This window comes from Acomys russatus, chromosome X (assembly GCF_903995435.1).
Source record: "Acomys russatus chromosome X, mAcoRus1.1, whole genome shotgun sequence".
Classification (NCBI taxonomy): domain Eukaryota; kingdom Metazoa; phylum Chordata; class Mammalia; order Rodentia; family Muridae; genus Acomys; species Acomys russatus.
Genome location: NC_067169.1, coordinates 22,916,650 through 22,935,304, shown reverse-complemented (window position 1 = coordinate 22,935,304; position 18,655 = coordinate 22,916,650). Strand labels below are relative to the sequence as shown.

Here is an 18,655-nt window from a genome sequence, read left to right as displayed (position 1 = left end):
TAGATAAAAAAAAAAAAAAGAGAGAGAGAGAGAGAGAGAAACTTAAGAATTGACACCATGTATTAAATGGACTTAACAGATAGCTACAGAATTTAGTCTACCCAAATACAGTAAAATACACATTTGTTTGATTAGAAACACAATAGCCTGGCCAGAGTCCCCCGGTCTGTTTCTTGAATTTCAGACCCAGGATGGCTCCATGCAGTCTATCACAATGTATTCGTGGTGTTTCCAAGGGGCAAAGACCACCAAGACTGTTTTCACCTGGGACAAAGCTTACAATCCTTCCCACACAGATTTTCCTTAGCAGCACATGGAAGATTCTTTCTTTCTCTCTTTCTTTCTTTTTTTGTTTTTTGAGACAGGGTTTCTCTGTGTAGCCCTGGCTGTCCTGGACTCACTTTGTAGACCAGGCTGGCCTCAAACTCACAGAGATCCACCTGCCTCTGCCTCTCAAGTGTTGGAATTACAGGTGTGCCCCACCAGCACCAGACGTCCAGAAGATTCTTTAAAATAGACCACATCTTTGTTCAATACAAATCTTTATAAATTCAAGAAACCTGAAGTAACTCAGTAAATTCTATCTGAGCATAATGCATTAAAGTTTCAAATCTACATCAAATAAATTTCTGGTAAATATACAAACTCATGGAGGTTAAACAATGCATTATAGAATAATGAAGGGCCAAAGAAGAAAATTTTTAAAAAATTACCAGAACAAAAGGAAAACACAGCAAAACCTCTGGGACAGTTCTATGATGGAAATTTGAAGCTCTAAGCACATGCTTTACATCAGAAAGAAATGGGTGGGCTTGGTGGCACACACCTTAAAGCTCAGATTTCAGGAGGACAGCCTGGCCTAAGTAGCTGGTTTCAGGACAGCCAGGGCTACCCAGATAGACCCTGTTCTCTAAGCAACAGCAACTAATTAAAATGAGCACAAATAAATGACTTGATGATGCAACTCAAAACTTCTGATGAACAAGAACACACTGAATCAAAATCCAGGCCATGCTAAGAAGTAAAGAAAAACCAGAGGGGCTGGAGAGATGGCCCAGAGGTTAGGAACACTGGCTGTTCTTCCAAAGGTCCCAGCAACCACGTGGTTGCTCATACCCATCTATTATGAGATCTGGTGCCCTCTTCTGGCATGCTGGCTCACATGCAGGCAGAGTTCTTGCAACAACAACAACAACAACATGCAGGCAGAGTTTTTGCAATAACAACAACAACAACAACAACAAAATTCAGAGTAGAACCCTAAGGAATAGGAGGCAGAAAGAGTGTAAGAAACAGAGAGGATGGAGACACCAAGAAAACAAAGCCCCCTATGTCAACTGAGGAAAGCTCATATGAACTCAGAGACAGATGCAGCATGCACAGGGCCTGCACGGGTATACACCAGGTCCTCTGTGAATAATTTTGGGTCCCGGTTTAGTGTTTTTATGGGATTCTTGAGTATGCAAATAAGTGAGTCTATTTCTTTTTCTTTTGGCTTTTTGAGACAGGGTTTCTCTGTGTAGCCCTGGCTGTCCTGGACTCACTTTGTAGACCAGGCTGGCCTCGAACTCACAGCAATCCACCTGCCTCTGCCTCCTGAGTGCTGGGATCACAGGCCTGTGCCACCAAGCCTGGCCTGGGTCTCTGTTTCTTGTGCCTTCTCCTGGGCTTCTTTCCCCCTTATTGCTTGTTTTGTCTGATTCTGATGTGTTAGTTTCCATTTTATCTTATCTTATATTTTATTATTACCCCTTAGAAGCCTGTTTGTTTTGTTTTGTTTTCTGTTTTTCTGAAACAGGGTTTCTCTGTGTATCCTTGGGTGTCCTTGACTCACTCTGTAGACCAGGCTGACCTCGAACTCACAGAGATCCGCCTGCTTCTGCCTCCCAAGTGCTGGGATTAAAGGCGTGCGCCACCATGCTCAGCTGCCTGTTTGTTTTCTAACAAGAGATAGAAATGGAGTCGAGCAGATGAAAGGGGAGATGGGGAAGAACTGGGAGAAGTAGAGAGAAGGGAAGCCAGAATCAGGATACAGTATTTGAGAAAAAACTATTTTCAATAAAAGGAGAAGAGAAGCAAAGAAAACAATATTAAAAAGTCAATAAATCTAAGATCTGGTCCTTTGAGAAGATAAACAAGATTGACAGACTTGTCCCAACTAAGCAAAAGAAAGAGAGAGAGGACCCAAATTAACAGAATCAGTAATAAACAAGGAAATATTACAATATTATAAGGGAATATTTTTAAAACCTGTACTTTGTTTAGCTGGAAAACCTAAAATGGACAAATTTCTAGATTCAGCCAAACCACTAAAGAGACCTATAACAAAGGAGAAAATTGAAACAGTAAAAAAAGGGCTTGCAACTAAGTCCAAGTCCAGAGGGATTCGGAGCAGAAATCCACCAGACTTTCACAGAAGACCTGCAGACAATCCTTAAACTATTAAAAGAAACGAAGGAAGAGAAGGAGGGAGTGATGGAGGTAGGGAAGGAAGGAGGGAGGGAAGGAAGGAGGGAGGGAAGGAAGGAGGGAGGGAAAAAGCAAGCATCCTTCTATGAAGCCAGTATCACTCTAATACTAAAACCAGGTACAAAGAAGAAAACAAAAGTACAGGCCAATCATTATCCCTGATTAACAAAGACTCAAGGATGCTCAATAAAATACTTGCAAACAGGGGCTGGAGAGATGGCTCAGTGGTTAAGAATGGATGCTCTTTCAGAGGACCTGAGTTCAATTCTTGGCACCCACATGGCAGCTCACAACTGTCTCTAACTCCAGTTCCAGAGGATCTGACACTCTCTCACAGACATACATGCAGGCCAAACACCAATGAAAAGAAAATAAGTTATTGTTTAAAAAATGCTTACAAATAAAATGCAGACATACAGAAAGGATTATACACTATGATCAAGTTGGCTTGATCCCTGAGATGCAGGGATAGATCAACATATGCAAGTCAGCAAATGTGATAAGTCACATAAATTGACTTAAAGACAAAGATTAAATGACCATCTCAATAGATACAGAAAAAGCACTTTAAAAATGCCTTCATGATAAATGTCCTAGAGAGAGTAGGACTAGAGGAAATATGCCTTAACACAATAAAAACTACATAGGAGAAATCCATAGCAAACATCATCCTAAATGGTGAAAACCTTGAAGTAGTCCTACTGAAATCAGGAAGGTGACAGGGCTATCTATACTCCTTTTTAATATACTGCTCACAGCAATAGCTAGAGTAATAAGGAAAGAGAAGGAAATTAAAGGATACAAATTGGAAAAGTCAAACTATCCGTATCTGTCAAAGACATAATATTACACAGAAGAGATCCCAAAAATTCTACCAGAAAGCTTCTAGAAAAAAAATAAACACTTTCAGCAACATGGTGGAATATAGAATTAACTTGCAAAAATCGAAAGTCTTTGTATACATCACCACCACCACCAACAACAACAACCATACAAAAAAAGAGACCATGGACACGCTCCCATTCACAATAGCCTCAAAGATACCTAGGAAGGAACCTAAACAAGGAGGTGAAGGTACCGTACAAAGGAAACTAAACATCTGAAGAAAGAGAAAGACACTACTAGAAACCTCATGCTCATGGGCTGACGATAGACTATTATGAAAATGACCCTTATAGCAAACGCCATGCTTAGAGTCAGTGCAATCCTAACCAAAATCCCCATCAGGTTCTTTACAGAATAGAAAAACAAAAGAAAATTATGTTAAATTTATATGGAACCACAAAAAATCCCAAATAACCAAAACAATCCTGAGCTACAAGTACAATACTAGTGGACTTAACTATTTCATATCTCAAGATATATTATAGAGCCACAGTAATAAATAAAACAATATGGTATTGGCACAAAAACAGATACATACATCATTGTAACAAAATCTAAGACCCAAACATGAGTACACATAAGCACATCAACAATTTACATTAGAGAAAAAGTATCTTCAACAAATGGTGCTAGGAAACTGGATGTCCACATGCAGAATAATGAAATGTGACACATCTCTCTCACCTTGCAACAAACGATCTCCAACTGAATCAAACACCTAAATGTGAAACCTGAAACATTGAAACTGCTAGAAGAAAACTTAGGCAGTAAGTACCCTACATAACGCAGGTTTAGGAAAGGACTTCTGGAATAGGACTCCATTTGCCTAAGAGTTAATGCCAACAATTGATACATAGGAATTCATAAAACTGAAAGGCTTCTGCATAGCCTAAAAAACCCAAACCAATCAATCAAAGGAGGAGGAAGCCCACAAAAGGGGAAAGAATCTTTGTCAGCTACCCATCTGACAGAGGATTAATAGCCAGAATAATAGCTAAAAATAAATCTACCATATGAATATATACTCATCCTTAGTATATGTCCAAAGGATTTGACATTTTACTCTACAGATGCTTGTACAGCCATGTTTACTGATGCTCTTTTCACAGTAGCTAGGAAATGGAAACAACTTAATGTTTCCTAATATTCTTCACCTGGCAAATATGTTATGAAACTGTGGGACACGACAGGATTCTATTCAGGTATAGAGGAAAATGAAAGCATGAACTTTGTATGTAAATGGATGGAACTCATATTTAGTGAGATAACCCAGACCCAGAAAGACAAATTGGAGGGTAAAGCAACAGCAATAATGTCTGAAAAAACTCACAAGGAATCATACTATCTATCTAAGGAGGGCTAGAGAGACGGCTCAGAGGTTAAGGCTATTCTTCCAGAGGTCCTGAGTTCAATTCCCAGCAACCACATAGTGGCTCATAATAATCTATAATAGGGGCCGGGTGTGGTGGTGCACACCTTTAATCCCAGCACTCGGGAGGCAGAGACCCGTGGATTTCTGTGAGTTCGAGGTCAGCCTGGTCTACAAAGGGAGTCCAGGACAGCTAAGGATACACAGAGAGACCCTGTCTCAAAAAACAAACAAACAAACAAACAAACAAAAATCTATAATAAGATCTGGTGCCCTCTTTTGGCCTGCAGTTATACATGCAGGCAGAATACTATATAAATAATAAATCTTTAAAAAGAACTATCTATCTAAAGATACCTATAATGCATGTAAGCTGTATATATCTAATACATATAGAAAAATTCACACCTTGCCTAACAATGCTCCCCTCAAGAGCCATAGACTATCTAACAAAACCCTCAATATCAGACATGAGAAATCCTTCTGAGTTGTTGATCAGGGTTTTCCAAGAGACTCCCAAAACATTAGAAGCTTTTGCTTTTGCTCTTGATTGCCCACCAGAGGTGAAAGGTGAGTCTCTATTTCTAAGGACACCATGTACTTTTGACACAGAGCCCAGAGGGCCCTGAGTCACAATTGATATGAAAGCCTCCTTCCTGAGGACTAGGTTTCATGGTACGAGAAGACATCATGTAAGTTATCAAAGGAGGAAACACCAACATTCCTTCCCGGCTATGACAATGATGAACCACAACAGTGACCAACTGGTACAGTAACTTTGACAGTAACCAAGAGCTCTCTAATTGGAGTTGAAGACTGCCCAACAAGAGGGAAACCACGCCTGGTACTGAAAACTTAACTGACTACTTAGTTCTAGTGAAGCCATATACAGATACCTATTTAGAATATAGGTAGGAATTACACTGGTCAGTAAAATGCCTTCACATAACTTCCATAACCAATTTAAAAGGCAGAGTTGGGGGCGCCATGTGTGGTGGCTCATGCCTTTAATCCCAGCACTCGGGAGGCAGAGGCAGGCGGATCTCTGTGAGTTCGAGGCCAGCCTGGTCTACAAAGTGAGTCCAGGACAGCAAAGGCTACACAGAGAAACCCTGTTTCGGAAAACTAAAAGAATTATGGAGCCCAGTCCCAACGGATACATCTACAATGCAACTCCTTGACCTAAGGCATAAGGAACATATGGAAGAAGGGGGTGGGAGGCCCTAAGAAGAGGATCAGGGAGTTTGCTGTCCAATTGTATCTTCTAGAAACGACATGGAGGTTACACCCATAAAGTCTCAACAACATTGTTACCTAAACAGACATGACCCGAGCAAGGACTATACCACAGACCTGCTAAACTAACATGGAAGGGGCAAACTCAGAAGTCACAATCTTAGACAAAGAACTACAGGCAGCTGAAGGATGCTGAGAGCAGGGAAGGCTAGTTACAACTGATCAGCCCTGAGTAAGGTAAATCATAATTTAAAAAGAAAGAAAAGAAACAGCCATAGGAATGTATTGAATAAAACTGAAGGATCTAAAATGGTGGTTTGTTGTTGTTTTTCTTGTTGTTTGTTTTTGAGCGGGTTAGTGAGGTAGGATGTAGGCTGTGGAGAAAAGGCAGTTGGTAAAATGCTTGATGGGCATGCATATGGTCCTGAGTTTGATAGCTAGCACCTACAGCGGGACATGGTGGTGCATACTTTGTAATCTCAGGCATGGGTGCATGCGCGCGCGCGCGCACACACACACACACACACACACATGCTTGGTGCCTTTAAGGTCAAGGAAATAAAGAACAGAGTATGAAACAGAAAATCTACTTGAAGAAACAATCAAAAACCTTCCCAAATTTAGTAAAAGACAAAGTTAAGATATTCAAGAAGCTAAGCAAAATCTAAACATAATAAATTCAAAGAAATCCACACCAAACGTATTACTAAAATTTCTACAAAACAACTAAAAAAACCTAACTTTCCACTAACTCCTCACAATATTCTTAAAGCTATATTAACTGTGTGAATGTGCCTATGCCACCTCACACATGTGGAGGGCAAAACAGCCTTCAGGAATGGGCTCTTTTCTACAATATGGGAGTGGGGGAACAAACTCAAGTTAGGGGATTGGCCACAACTACCTTTATTTGCTGAGATACCTCACTGGTCCTCCTCTACACAGTCTTTTAAAAATTTATTGATTGATTGATTGATTGATTGATTGTAAATGAGAGCTCTATCTGCATGTACACCTGCAGGCCAGAAGAGGGCACCAGATCCCATAATAGATGGTTGTGAGCCACCACGTTGGTGCTGGGAATTGAACTCAGGACCTCTGGAAGAACAGACAGTGTTTGTAACCTCTGAGCCATCTCTCCAGCCCCTACACAGTCTTCTTAAAAGTAGAAGAAGGAACACTTGCTATATTACTTTTCTCAATACTTTAACACATACCCAACAAAATCAACTTGACAAGAATGAAGGGAGGGTTTATTTCGCCTCAGAGTATGAGAACGTAGTTCATCATGGCAGGATGGTGTGGCAGCAGGAACATGAGGGGGCTTGTCACAGCCTATCCGTATTCAGGGAACAAAGAGTAGTACTCCCCTCTTCCTTCTCATTCACTCTAAGGCTCAGTCTATAGGAAGGGTGCATTCTTATTCAGGGCAAGTGCTCATTGCTTAGTGAAACTTGACTACAAATGCCCTTACAGAACTATCTAGAAATGTATTTCCTAGGTGAATCTCAATCTCGTCAAGTAGGGGCCAGTGAGACGGCTGGAGTCAAGGCACTTGCTCCCAAACCTGATGCCCTGAGTTTGAATCCACATGAATCAAGTCCTGGGAGTTGTCCTCTGATCAGTACATGCATACCACAACACACCAACATATGCATACAAATAAGTAAATGTTTAAAAAAAAAAGACTTTAAAAAATCCAGTTAGGGCCTGGGTGTGGTAGTGCATAGCTTTATTCCCAGCACTCAGGAGGCAAAGGCAGATAGATCTCAGAGTTCATGGCCAGCCTGCAAATCGACTTGCCAGCTCATTTTTGAGCCTTCATTATCTTAAAAAAAAAAAAAAGAAAAGTTTAACAGACCAAAAACTACAACTACTGGCTGGGCATGATGGCACACGCCTTTAATCCTAACACTTGAGAGGCAGAGGCAGGTGGATCTCTATGAGTTCAGGGCTAGCCTGGTCTAGGACAGAAAGAGCTATACAGAGAAACCCTGTCTCAAAAACAACAAAAGAAAACAAAACAAAACAAAAAACTACAACTATGGTCCATGAAGTAAAATACAATAATACTCTGTGAAATACCAACAATTCAAACAGAAATAAAAAACATTTCAGAGAGGTTTGATATAAAATGTATCAATCCTGAATACTAATGAATTCTAAGAGTCAAAGAAACATGATTCTATCATAGCTGTGTAAAATACATTTGTGTGACTGGCTGGAGAGATGACGTGGAAAGCAAATTGCATGTGCTATCCAAGTATAACTCCGGGTCCTTAGTGCCCACACAGTGGTGGACATGGAGGCATATATTCGTAATCCCAATGCTGAGGAAGCAGAGATAGGTGGATTCCTGAAGCTTACTGGCCAGTCAGCCTGGCCAAGTGGATGAGCTCTAGGTTCCATGAGGGACCCCATCTCACCAAATAAGATGAAGGGGCTAGAAAGATGGCTCAGTAGTTAACAGTATGCAATGCTATAGGCTGGAGAAAATGGTTTAGGGATTAACAGAAAGGACTGATCTTCCAGATGACCTGAGTTCAGTTCCCAGTACTGAGTATCTTACAATTGCCTCTAATTTCCATACCCAAGAGATCCAATGGCTCTTGTCTCCAAGGGCACCTGCACTTGTGTGTGTGTGTGTGTGTGTGTGTGTGTGTGTGTGTGTATGCGCGCACATGAGCATAGATATATAATTAAATATTTCAAAAACAGCACATACTGCTCCCTCAGAGGACCCAAGTTCAGTTCTTGGCACTCCAGTTCCAGGAGATCCAGTACATTAAGGACACTTACCCATGTGTGCAAACATATGCATACTCACACACATATGTAACTAAAAATAAAATCTTAAAATGAAATAAAACAGACAGTGACAGAGAAACACACTTACCATTGACTTCTGGCTTCTACATGCATATACATTAATGTCCAAACACTGTCAGAAATGCAAGCACACACATACACACAAGCATATACTATGCATTTATTAGAATGATAACAATGAATCATCTTAGCAAAGACTAGAAGAATGGGGCTGGAGAGATGGCTCAGTGGTTAAGAGTGTTGACTGCTCTTCCAGGTCCTGAGTTCAATTCCCAGCAATGACTTGGTGACTCACAACCATCTATAATGTGATCTGGTGTCCTCTTCCAGTGTGCAGATGTACATCAAGGCAGAGCACTATCTATCTAGCTATCTAAAATAAATCTTTTGTAATATCTAAAATAAATCTTTTGTAAAAAGACTAGAATAATGCATACACACTTATATGCTCATATCACATTTAATAATGACTGAATAAATTCTCTAAAGAATTGAAATAAAAAAAGGAATTCTAGTCTTGGCATTCTTATTGACCAGGGTTTGAAAATCCTAAACAGTACAATACCTCAGGTTTGGGAGGGAGGTATACAAATTAGAAAACAAAGAAAGAAAACCATCTCCATTCAGAAGCATGACCACCTACACCAAAAATCCCAGGAAGTCTACCAAAAACTCCCAGAACTAACAGGTGAGCATAGACAGGTCTAAGTCAAGACTCTGTACACAAAAGCCATTCATATTTTTTCGAGTAATTATAAATAAAAATGAACAAAATAGTATTCTTTACAATAAATTTTCATTTATTATAAATTAAATACTTAAGTATAAATACTAAAAACCATTTACAGTGCCTGAAAACATAGCTCTGTTTGGGGTAGAATATGTTTCTAACATGCACAAGACTATGAGGTCACTGTAAGAAAAAAAAAGGAAAAACATAAAGATAAAAATAAATTAAAAATATACAGGTTGTGTATGTTAAAAACTATAAAACATTAAACAGATAAAAAAATAAAAGAAGGCATAAATAAGATGAATATTACTGGATTCAAATATTCACAACTGAGCTCGACTGAACAGACTTTTAGTCCCAGCTATTTGGGAAACTGAGACAGGAAGATCACAAGTTCAAGATCTGATTGAGCTACAAAATTAGTTCAAAGCAATATAGCGAGACCTTATCTAAAAGGAAAAGAGAAAAATGGCTAGAGAGCCAGGTGAGATGATGCATGCCTGTAATCCCAGCACTCCAGAGGCAGAGGCATGTGGATCGCTGTGAGTTCGAGACCAGCCTGGTCTACAAAGCAAGTCCAGGACAGCCAAGGCTAATACAGAGAAAGCTAGTCTTGAAAAAGCCCTACCCCCAAGGGATAGGAATAGAACCCCAAAATACATGGCTGGCACATATGGCCCTAGGTTTAATCAGTAATACTTGAAAAACAATTTCTTATGCACATTTAACACAATTTCAACTGAAATCCAAGCAATACTTCTTTCTTTTTTTATTTGTAGGTATAAACAATACTGTTTTAAAATTTATATAAAGGCAAAATAAGATTGAAATTGGAAAAATCATTACTCAGTTTCAAGACTTAATACTGAGCTATTTGGTTTTTTTGTTTTGTTTTTGCTTTGTTTTTGGTTTTTCGAGACAGGGTTTCTCTGTATAACCTTGGTTGTCCTGGATGCACTCTATAGAGCCGGCTGGCCTCGAACTCACAGAGATCCGTCTGCCTCTGCTTCCTGAGTGCTGGGATTCAAGGCATGCGCCACACCTGGCTAAGCTATTTGTAATTAAAACAATGCATTTCTGGTAAAACAATATACATACACATTAACTGAAAAAAAAAGTGCAGAATATACAAATGTAAATATGATTAACTTCTTTTTATTAGAACACAAAGGCAATTCAAAGAAAAAAATCATACTTTCAGATGCCTGGGTAACCACATGCAAAAACAAAAGAGACAAATGTTTTACAGTTTGTACACAAATTAACTAAAGATATAAATGTAAACTATGCAATTATTTGACTTTTTAAAAAGAGAGGTAGAGGGGGCTGGAGAGATGGCTCAGCAGTTAGTAGCACTGGCTGCTCTTCCAAAGGTCCTTAGTTCAATTCCCAGCACCAACGTGGTGGCTCACAACCATCTATTATGGGATCTGATGCAAATAGAGCACTCATAAAATAAAAAAAAAATTTAAAAAGAGAGGTTGAAGAGATAGCTCCATCAGTAAGGTCCTTGCCTTGTAAGCACGAGGCCCCCAGTTTGATCCCTAGAACCTACATAAAACACTAGGCTAAATGGATGATAAGACCAAGAAAGAAAATGCATTGTGTATGGTGGTACATGCCTGAAAGCTTATCACTCAGGAGGCAGAGACAAGGCCATCAATGCAAGCGAAAGGACAGTGTGCTCCACACAGCCAGTGCTACATAGTGAGTCCCTGTCTCAAAAAACAAACAAGACTTCGCTGTGGGCCATTTAAAATACAAATTAACACTACAATTAGCACTGTGGGTATAGTCAGGGAGAGGATTTGCCTAGCAGGACAAAGTAAACCAGGACTAGAAAGCTAATGCTTGCCATCAAGCCTGACAATGTGAGTCGGAATCCACACAGTTGAGAACAGACTCGTGAAGATTGTCTTCTGCCTTCCACATAAGCATTATAGCATGCACACTCCGCACACGCATGCACACACGCACACGCACCTGCACAAATACATGCAAAAAAAATCCCAATTAAAATACTGAGCAAGCAGCCGGGTAGTGGCAGTGCACGCCTTTAATCCCAGCACTTGGGAGGCAGAAGCAGGTGGATCACTTGTGAGTTCAAGGCCAGCCTGGTCTACAGAGTGAGTCCAGGACAGGCAAGGCTACACAGAGAAACCCTGTCTTGAAAAACCAAAACCCAAACAAAACAAAACAAAAAACAAAAACAAACAAACAAACAAAAAAACCACTGACCAAGCATGGGTAGGGAAAGAGATAGCTACTGTAAAAAATGGTTTGGCGCCAAGCATGGTGGTGCACACTGCCTTTAATCCCAGCACTCTGGAGGCAGAGGCAGGTGGATCACTGTGAGTTTGAGGCCAGCTTGGTCTACAAAGTGAGTCCAGGACAGCCAAAGCGACACAGAGAAACCCTGTCTTGAAAAAACAAAAACAAAACAAAAAAGCGGTTTGGCATTTTGATGAATTTAAACATACACTTACCATATGCTCTGGAAATCTCAATGCTAGATATTTACACTATGGAAATGAAACACTATATCCATACAAAACTTGTATGCAAGTATTTACAGCAGCTCTATTTATAGCCACCTAAATTTATACCCAATTTAAATACCCTTTAAGGCATGTGTGGATGAATGAGCTGTTCATATACCAATAAAAATAAATTACTGAACACATACACACACGCAACAAAACAGCCAACAATTTAAGAATTGTTTTAAGATTTTTCTTCTCGTGTCTGTGGCGGGGGTGTAAGGGGGCAGTGTGTGTATGCCACAAACATGGAGGTGACCCTGGAGGCCGGAAGAGTGTTGGATCCCCTGGAGCTAGATTTATAAGCAGTTTTGAGCTCCCCAACATGGATGCTGCAGAGTGAAGTCCAGTCTTCTGCACAAGCAGTCGGTGTCCTTTTTATTTTTATTTTTTAAGGTTTTTCGATACAGGGTTTCTCTCTGTAGCCCTGGCTGTCCTGGACTCGCTTTTGTAGATTAGGCTAACCTCGAACTCACAGCAATCCACCTGCCTCTGCCTCCCGAGTGCTGGGACTCAAGGCATGCGCCATCACGCCTCGCTTCAGTCCATGTTCTTACCAGCCCAATTTGAATCTTAAAAATATTATGTTGAATGATAAAAGACATTCTCAAATTATTATCTATTTTATGACTCTGTTCATGTACTGTTATCTGGAAGCTGTAACTACAGTGACAGAGAGTGCCCGGTATTAGGAATGGGTGCTATTGCAAAGGGATAGCATCAAGAGTTGGGGGGATGGGCTATTACAACTTTTCTGAATTCTGATTTTAATGATGATTACATGAATCAATAGCTCAAAATTTCACTGTACCACATAAAAAAAAACCCAAACTGACTGTTAATTTAAAAAAAATAGCAATACAAGTTTTTAAAAGTTGCATATTTAAATCAAATTGCTAAAAATAAAACTAACATATTTTTGTAACTTTTATTTCATAGCATAAAATCCTAGTTGGGCCCTTTCTTCCAATATTAACCACTATTTTGATTCTAATTTTATGGAGACTCGTTTTAAACAATCTTTTTTATTATCCACTTTATCTTCTAGTAAGACATCCTTTATGTTAAAATATCCACTAAGAACAAGGAGATGGCTCAGCGGGTAAAGGCTCTTGCCACCAAGCCTGACAACTGGAGTCTAATTGCCAGTACCTACATGATGTAAAAAGAGGACCAACTCCTCAAAGTTGTCCCCTAGCTACCACATGTGCACTGTGACTTACACATGCAATAAATAAATAAACAAAAATGTAAAAATATGTATACATTAAAATTAGCTTAGTCATGGAGTACTTCTCTAGCATGCGCCAAGGCCTGAGATTGAGCCCTAGCATGTAACACTGAAAGAAGACACAAAAGAGCGTGCCCCATGGTAGTTTGTTCCAGGGAGTGAGAGTTTAGGCAGCTTGTTTATTTTCTAATTTTTCAGACTATGTTTGATAGTACATTAATCATTAGTAAGAAAAGCAGGAGCAAAAACAAAGGACCCTTTCTATTCAGATCTTAAAAGATTTAAAGGAAATTCTAGAATTTCAGCCAGTCAGCAGGGAAAAATCAAGCAGCACAGAGGAAGCTGAGGACTGCAGAGAAGAACAGAGGACTTGGCAGTGGAGCAGGCGACTGTAACAAAGCTGGTGAAGGCCATGAATGACACTTGCCACCAAGCCTGACAACATGATTCCACAATGGTGGAAGGAGAGAAAACAACTCCCACAGGTTGCAATCTGACCTCCACACACATGGCATGCACACACCTGCAAATGTGTGTGCACCCAAAATCATTTTAATTAAAAATCAAGAAAGCTGGCGATTCTTGGGAAGAGGAAAGCTAACTCACCTGAGACTGTTTGAAAACATCCTTCCCAACCACATCCAGGTTTGAGGGGTCTTTGATGGAGCTGACATACTCAGAAACAGCCTTGATCACGACATCACAAGGTGGAAGGACCAACTGATGTGCTCGAACCTAGAAGAGGCAAGATCAGCAAGGGATATCCAAGTCAAAATGGATCACTAAGAGAAATTCCAAAGATGAATGGCACCCTGGCATGGTCTGCTAGAGTGTCCAGGAAATAAAAGGAAAAGAGCTACGTAACAGTTATTGGGGAGGTGGCTGACACCCAAACACTTCCAGCCTAAATAACAAAACAGTGGACTTTACAGATCAGCAAAGTCCAGCTTATGTCTAGAGGGCGTGGCTGGTCTGGGGAGCCTCCCTGTTCTCAGTAGAGGGAGCACCAACAGGAGCTGGGCATGATCCAGAAGCAGCTTAGACGATATGCATCGTTGTTTTAGTACCATTTCAACTTATTTATTACATTTACTTTGTGTGTACTTGTGCCACAGTACATGTGTGGAAGTCTGAGGACAACTTGTATGGCCCCAGGGATTAAACTCAAGTTGTCAGGTTTGGTTACAAGCATCTCTACCCACCAAGCCCATCTTTCCTGCTCTATAACAGACATTTTAAGCAGAAGAAAACCAAACCAAACCAAACAGCAGGGCAGACCTGTACCTCGGCAGGAATGATGAAACTACTGGGTGGTCAACACTCAGAACTCAGTAGAGAGCCGGGCGTGCTGGCGCACACCTTTAATCTCAGCACCCAGGGAGGCAGAGGCAGGCGGATTGCTATGAGTTCGAGGCCAGCCTGGTCTACAAAGCGAGTCCAGGATAGCTAAGGCTACACAGAGAAACCCTTGTCTTGAAAAAAGAAAAGTCAGTAGAGCAGCACTGATACGCTGTGTCAGTGGGTAGGCTGCTCAAGACACTCTCGAGGCACACTCTTGGGGGAACTAGGAAGAGCCACAGGGACTCCACTGAAATCTGGCCAGCGGAATTCTGCTAGACTGGGTAAAGGAACTTTATAGAAACCACAGTATTAAGCGAGCAGAAAAGCTACTGGAGCAGAATTCACAAAGGAATGACCCATCAGCTCAAAGTAATACTCTGGACAACAGGAAGGACCTCACAGGAATGAAGCCAGCATTGACAATCAAGCCCATTATGGGACACCCAGATGTATAAGTGACATCTGAGACTCCATCTGTGAAGCAGCACACACGAACTGGAACCCCATGTGGAAGCTGGTTTCCCAAAGGAAAACCTGGAAACATGGCCACATCTGCCACCTGACATCTCAAGAAAATTCAGAAGGCAAGTCAGCCTTCCGGGAACCTGGAAACAAATGCCAAGGAACTGAATGCCAACGAAACCAGCACTCAAGCCAGTTAGTGTTTCCTCACTGTCTGCCCCAGCCAGCACGCTCCCCTGAAGTTATCCACCCTTTACTCAATACCAAGTGTCAACTAAGCAAGCAGATTTGGTCCTGCTCAGTTCTTCCTGTAGTCGTTCTTTTCCTTTCTCCTTGCAACTTCCTTTTTCATTTTCCTCTTCCAAATAACATACACCTGCCTAGTTTGTGGAGGTTCTCTGTGTCTTGGCCTTCTGAGAACTGGGACTGGTCAATGATACCTGACTTCCTATTTTTACCATTCCCTTTTCAGTCTACTGTTAGTGAAAACTGCCTCATATCCTCACTTTTGGGTGCTGCCATTCACCTTTCTATTTATGCTTTCTCTCCTTTCTATCAATCTACTTCTAACCTCTAGACACACTATGCTTTCTCCTCAGATCCACAATAACTAATATATATATATTAGCACACACAGACTAACAGTGGCTCTTCTCAAAATGATTGATGCTTAAGTGGTGATGGTTTTGTATTGTTTGTTTTTGGTTTTCAAGACAGGGTTTCTCTGTGTAGCCTTGGCTGTCCTGGACTTGCTTTGTAGACCAGGCTGGCCTCGAACTCACAGCGATCCACCTGCCTCTGCCTCCCGAGTGCTGGGATTAAAAGAGTGCACCACCATGCCCAGCCAATGGTTTTGTATTTTACCATCAGTGCACAGTATCATAATGGCCTATCTATGCTTGGAGAGTGACTACTGTTGTAAGAGCATTATACTCTTGGGGAATACTGGTGATATCGACAACAAAGATTAGGTAATTAAAAAAACAGAACATGCAAGATGGACAGTACAGTATGAAATCAAGCACAGTATGAGTCAAGTCTGATGCTCTGAACACCAGTGTAACATAGGAAAATGATACCTCCACCCATCCAAAACTATCTCCTCTGGAATAGTGCAAACATTTGCACAGAAAAATAAAGGTGACATTAAATAGAAAATCCAAGGAGTGACCTAACTGTATACTTGCAAATCCCAACGTAAAAACATAAGAAACAGGAAAATACAATGTTAGGTGTCTCCTCTAAAAATGACCAAGTCCACAGTAATGCCTCTTTATGACAGCAACTTAAACAAAATTCCAAAGAATTCAAATAATTATAAATATGTTCAAAGAAATCAAGGAGTACACAAAAATCCCATCTGAATTCCAAAAGGGGGGGGCAGACGAATGAAATAGGGGAGTTAATTCAAGTTATTGAAATGGAATTCAATACAGAAATACTGAAGAAAATCCAAACTGAATTACTGAAAATTAAGCATCCAGTAAGTCAAATTCAAAGCGCAGGGGAAAGCCTCACCAATCCAATAAATCATAGGAAAGATACAATCTCAAGGCTTGAGAAGAAAGGAGAAGAATAGCAACACTCAGTCGACAACAAAGATAAGGTTATTAAAGAAAACTGAGCATGCAACATATACAGTACAGTTTGAAAAAGCCAAATTTTCAGCGGTGCGGCCATTGATAAATTGCCTGTGTGACACTGAAAACCCCCTACCCGGGGCTGGAGAGATGGCTCGCAGTGAAGAGCATTTGCTTTTCTTGCCAGAGTACTTGGGTTCAATTCCAAGCATCCACCTAGTGGCTCACAGCTGCTTTTAACTTTAGTTCCAGATGATCCAATGTACTCTTTGGATCTCTTTGGGTAGTGAGTATGCACATGGCATGCACACATACATGTAGGCACACATACATATACATAAAGTAAAAATAATAAAATCGATCTTAAAGAACAGAAACCACCCATGTTCATGCAAGCAATTCTAACTAAACACAATGAAACAGAAAAAAAAAAAAAGACGCATTAGTAGATTTGTCTGGAAAAAGAAGTGTTCCATCATCAGGGGACAGAGTAGAGATGAGGAAGGGTAGTAAGGTGTGAAAATGACTAGATTCATTATTTACATGTGTGAAACTGTCAAAGAATTTAGAAATTATTAAAAGAAATCGCACAGCACTCCACTGATATGTAGAGATTTATGTTCTCATAGATCAATCAGTAATAAAATTAATAACGAGGGACTAGAGAGATGGCTTAGTAGTTACAAGCACTTGCTGTTCTTCTCGAAAACTAGAATTCAGTTTCCGGCACTCATGTCAGGTAGCTCACAACCATCCATAACTCCAGCTCCAGGACAGCCAATGCCTCTGGCCACTGTGGGCACCTCAGCTCACATGTGCCTGTACTCATGTAAATATACCCACATGTGTGTGCACGCGTGGGTACACACACACACACACACACACACACACACACACACCACAGTTAAAATCATAAAAATGAACCTTAAAATAAATTAATCAAATTTTTAGATTTATTTATTTTATTCTCATGAATGGTTTGCCTACACATACAAAGGCCAATAGAAGGCATTAGATTCAGAAACTGGAATCACAGATGTTTGCGAACCATCATGTGGGTACTGGGAACTGAACCTGGACCCCCTGCAAGAACAAGTGCTCCTAATCACTGAATCATCTCTCTATCCCCAAAATAAATGTATTTAATAATGAAAAAATAATTCTGGGAGATGGCTAAGAGCTATTGCTGCAAAACATGAGGACTTGAGTCTGAATCTTCGGACCCACATAAAAAGCTGAGTATGGTCACACATGTCTGTAAACCCAGCGCTGGGGGTGGGTATAGATGAGAGCATTGCTGGGTCTTAATGACCACCACCTAATTCCAGGTTCAACGACAGATCCTATCTTAAAAGAATAAGGTAATAACCTGATACTTGGTGTCTACCTCTGGGCTCACATTCATACACATGTGCACTTATACCATATCTACATATACTCACATTTACACAAACTTTAAATAAAAATAGTTCTGTAATATATGGAGAACCTTTATATCCTGACTTGAACTAACCCCCAAAAGACCTTTTTGAAACAATCAGGAAAGCTGCAAAATGTATTCGGTATTAAAATGATAACATGCCAGCAAGACGGCTTAGTGGATAAAGGCACCTATGGCCAATCTTACTGACCTGCCCTGGATCCTCAGAACCCACACAGTAGAGGGAGAGAACCAACTCCTCCTGTAAGCTGTCCTCCAACCTCTACACAATCATCGCAGCACTTGTGCATGTGTGTGCATGCATACACACACACATACACACACACCAAATAAATGTAAAAAAAATTGTCCCCCAAATAAAAAGATAGCTCCAAGAAATTAGCATTACTTTGGTAAGGAGTGATAATGCCCATGTGCATATATAAGAAAATGCGGCAACATTGTAGAGATGTACACAAAGAGTGGATAAGTGAAGTAACTTGTCTTGCAATTTGTTTAAAATCACATTGGCAAAGCCAAGGAAACCCAGCAAGCACGGC

At 40.5% G+C, this 18,655-nt stretch overlaps 2 protein-coding genes across 4 annotated transcripts in view; one reads left to right on the top strand and one right to left on the bottom strand.

Annotated features, from left to right (window-relative positions):
• Nucleotides 1-18,655, top strand: part of Shroom2 (shroom family member 2) — a 1,329,704-nt gene that overhangs the window by 1,126,436 nt on the left and 184,613 nt on the right. The window lies entirely within an intron of this gene.
• The window catches only part of Fam120c (family with sequence similarity 120C), a 120,682-nt gene that overhangs the window by 59,538 nt on the left and 42,489 nt on the right, over nucleotides 1-18,655 (bottom strand). For all 3 annotated transcript variants that reach the window (XM_051142122.1, XM_051142120.1, XM_051142121.1), the window contains exon 4: nucleotides 13,899-14,027. In XM_051142122.1, the coding sequence (XP_050998079.1) occupies nucleotides 13,899-14,027 (129 nt within the window). The remainder of the gene's footprint in view (nucleotides 1-13,898; nucleotides 14,028-18,655) is intronic.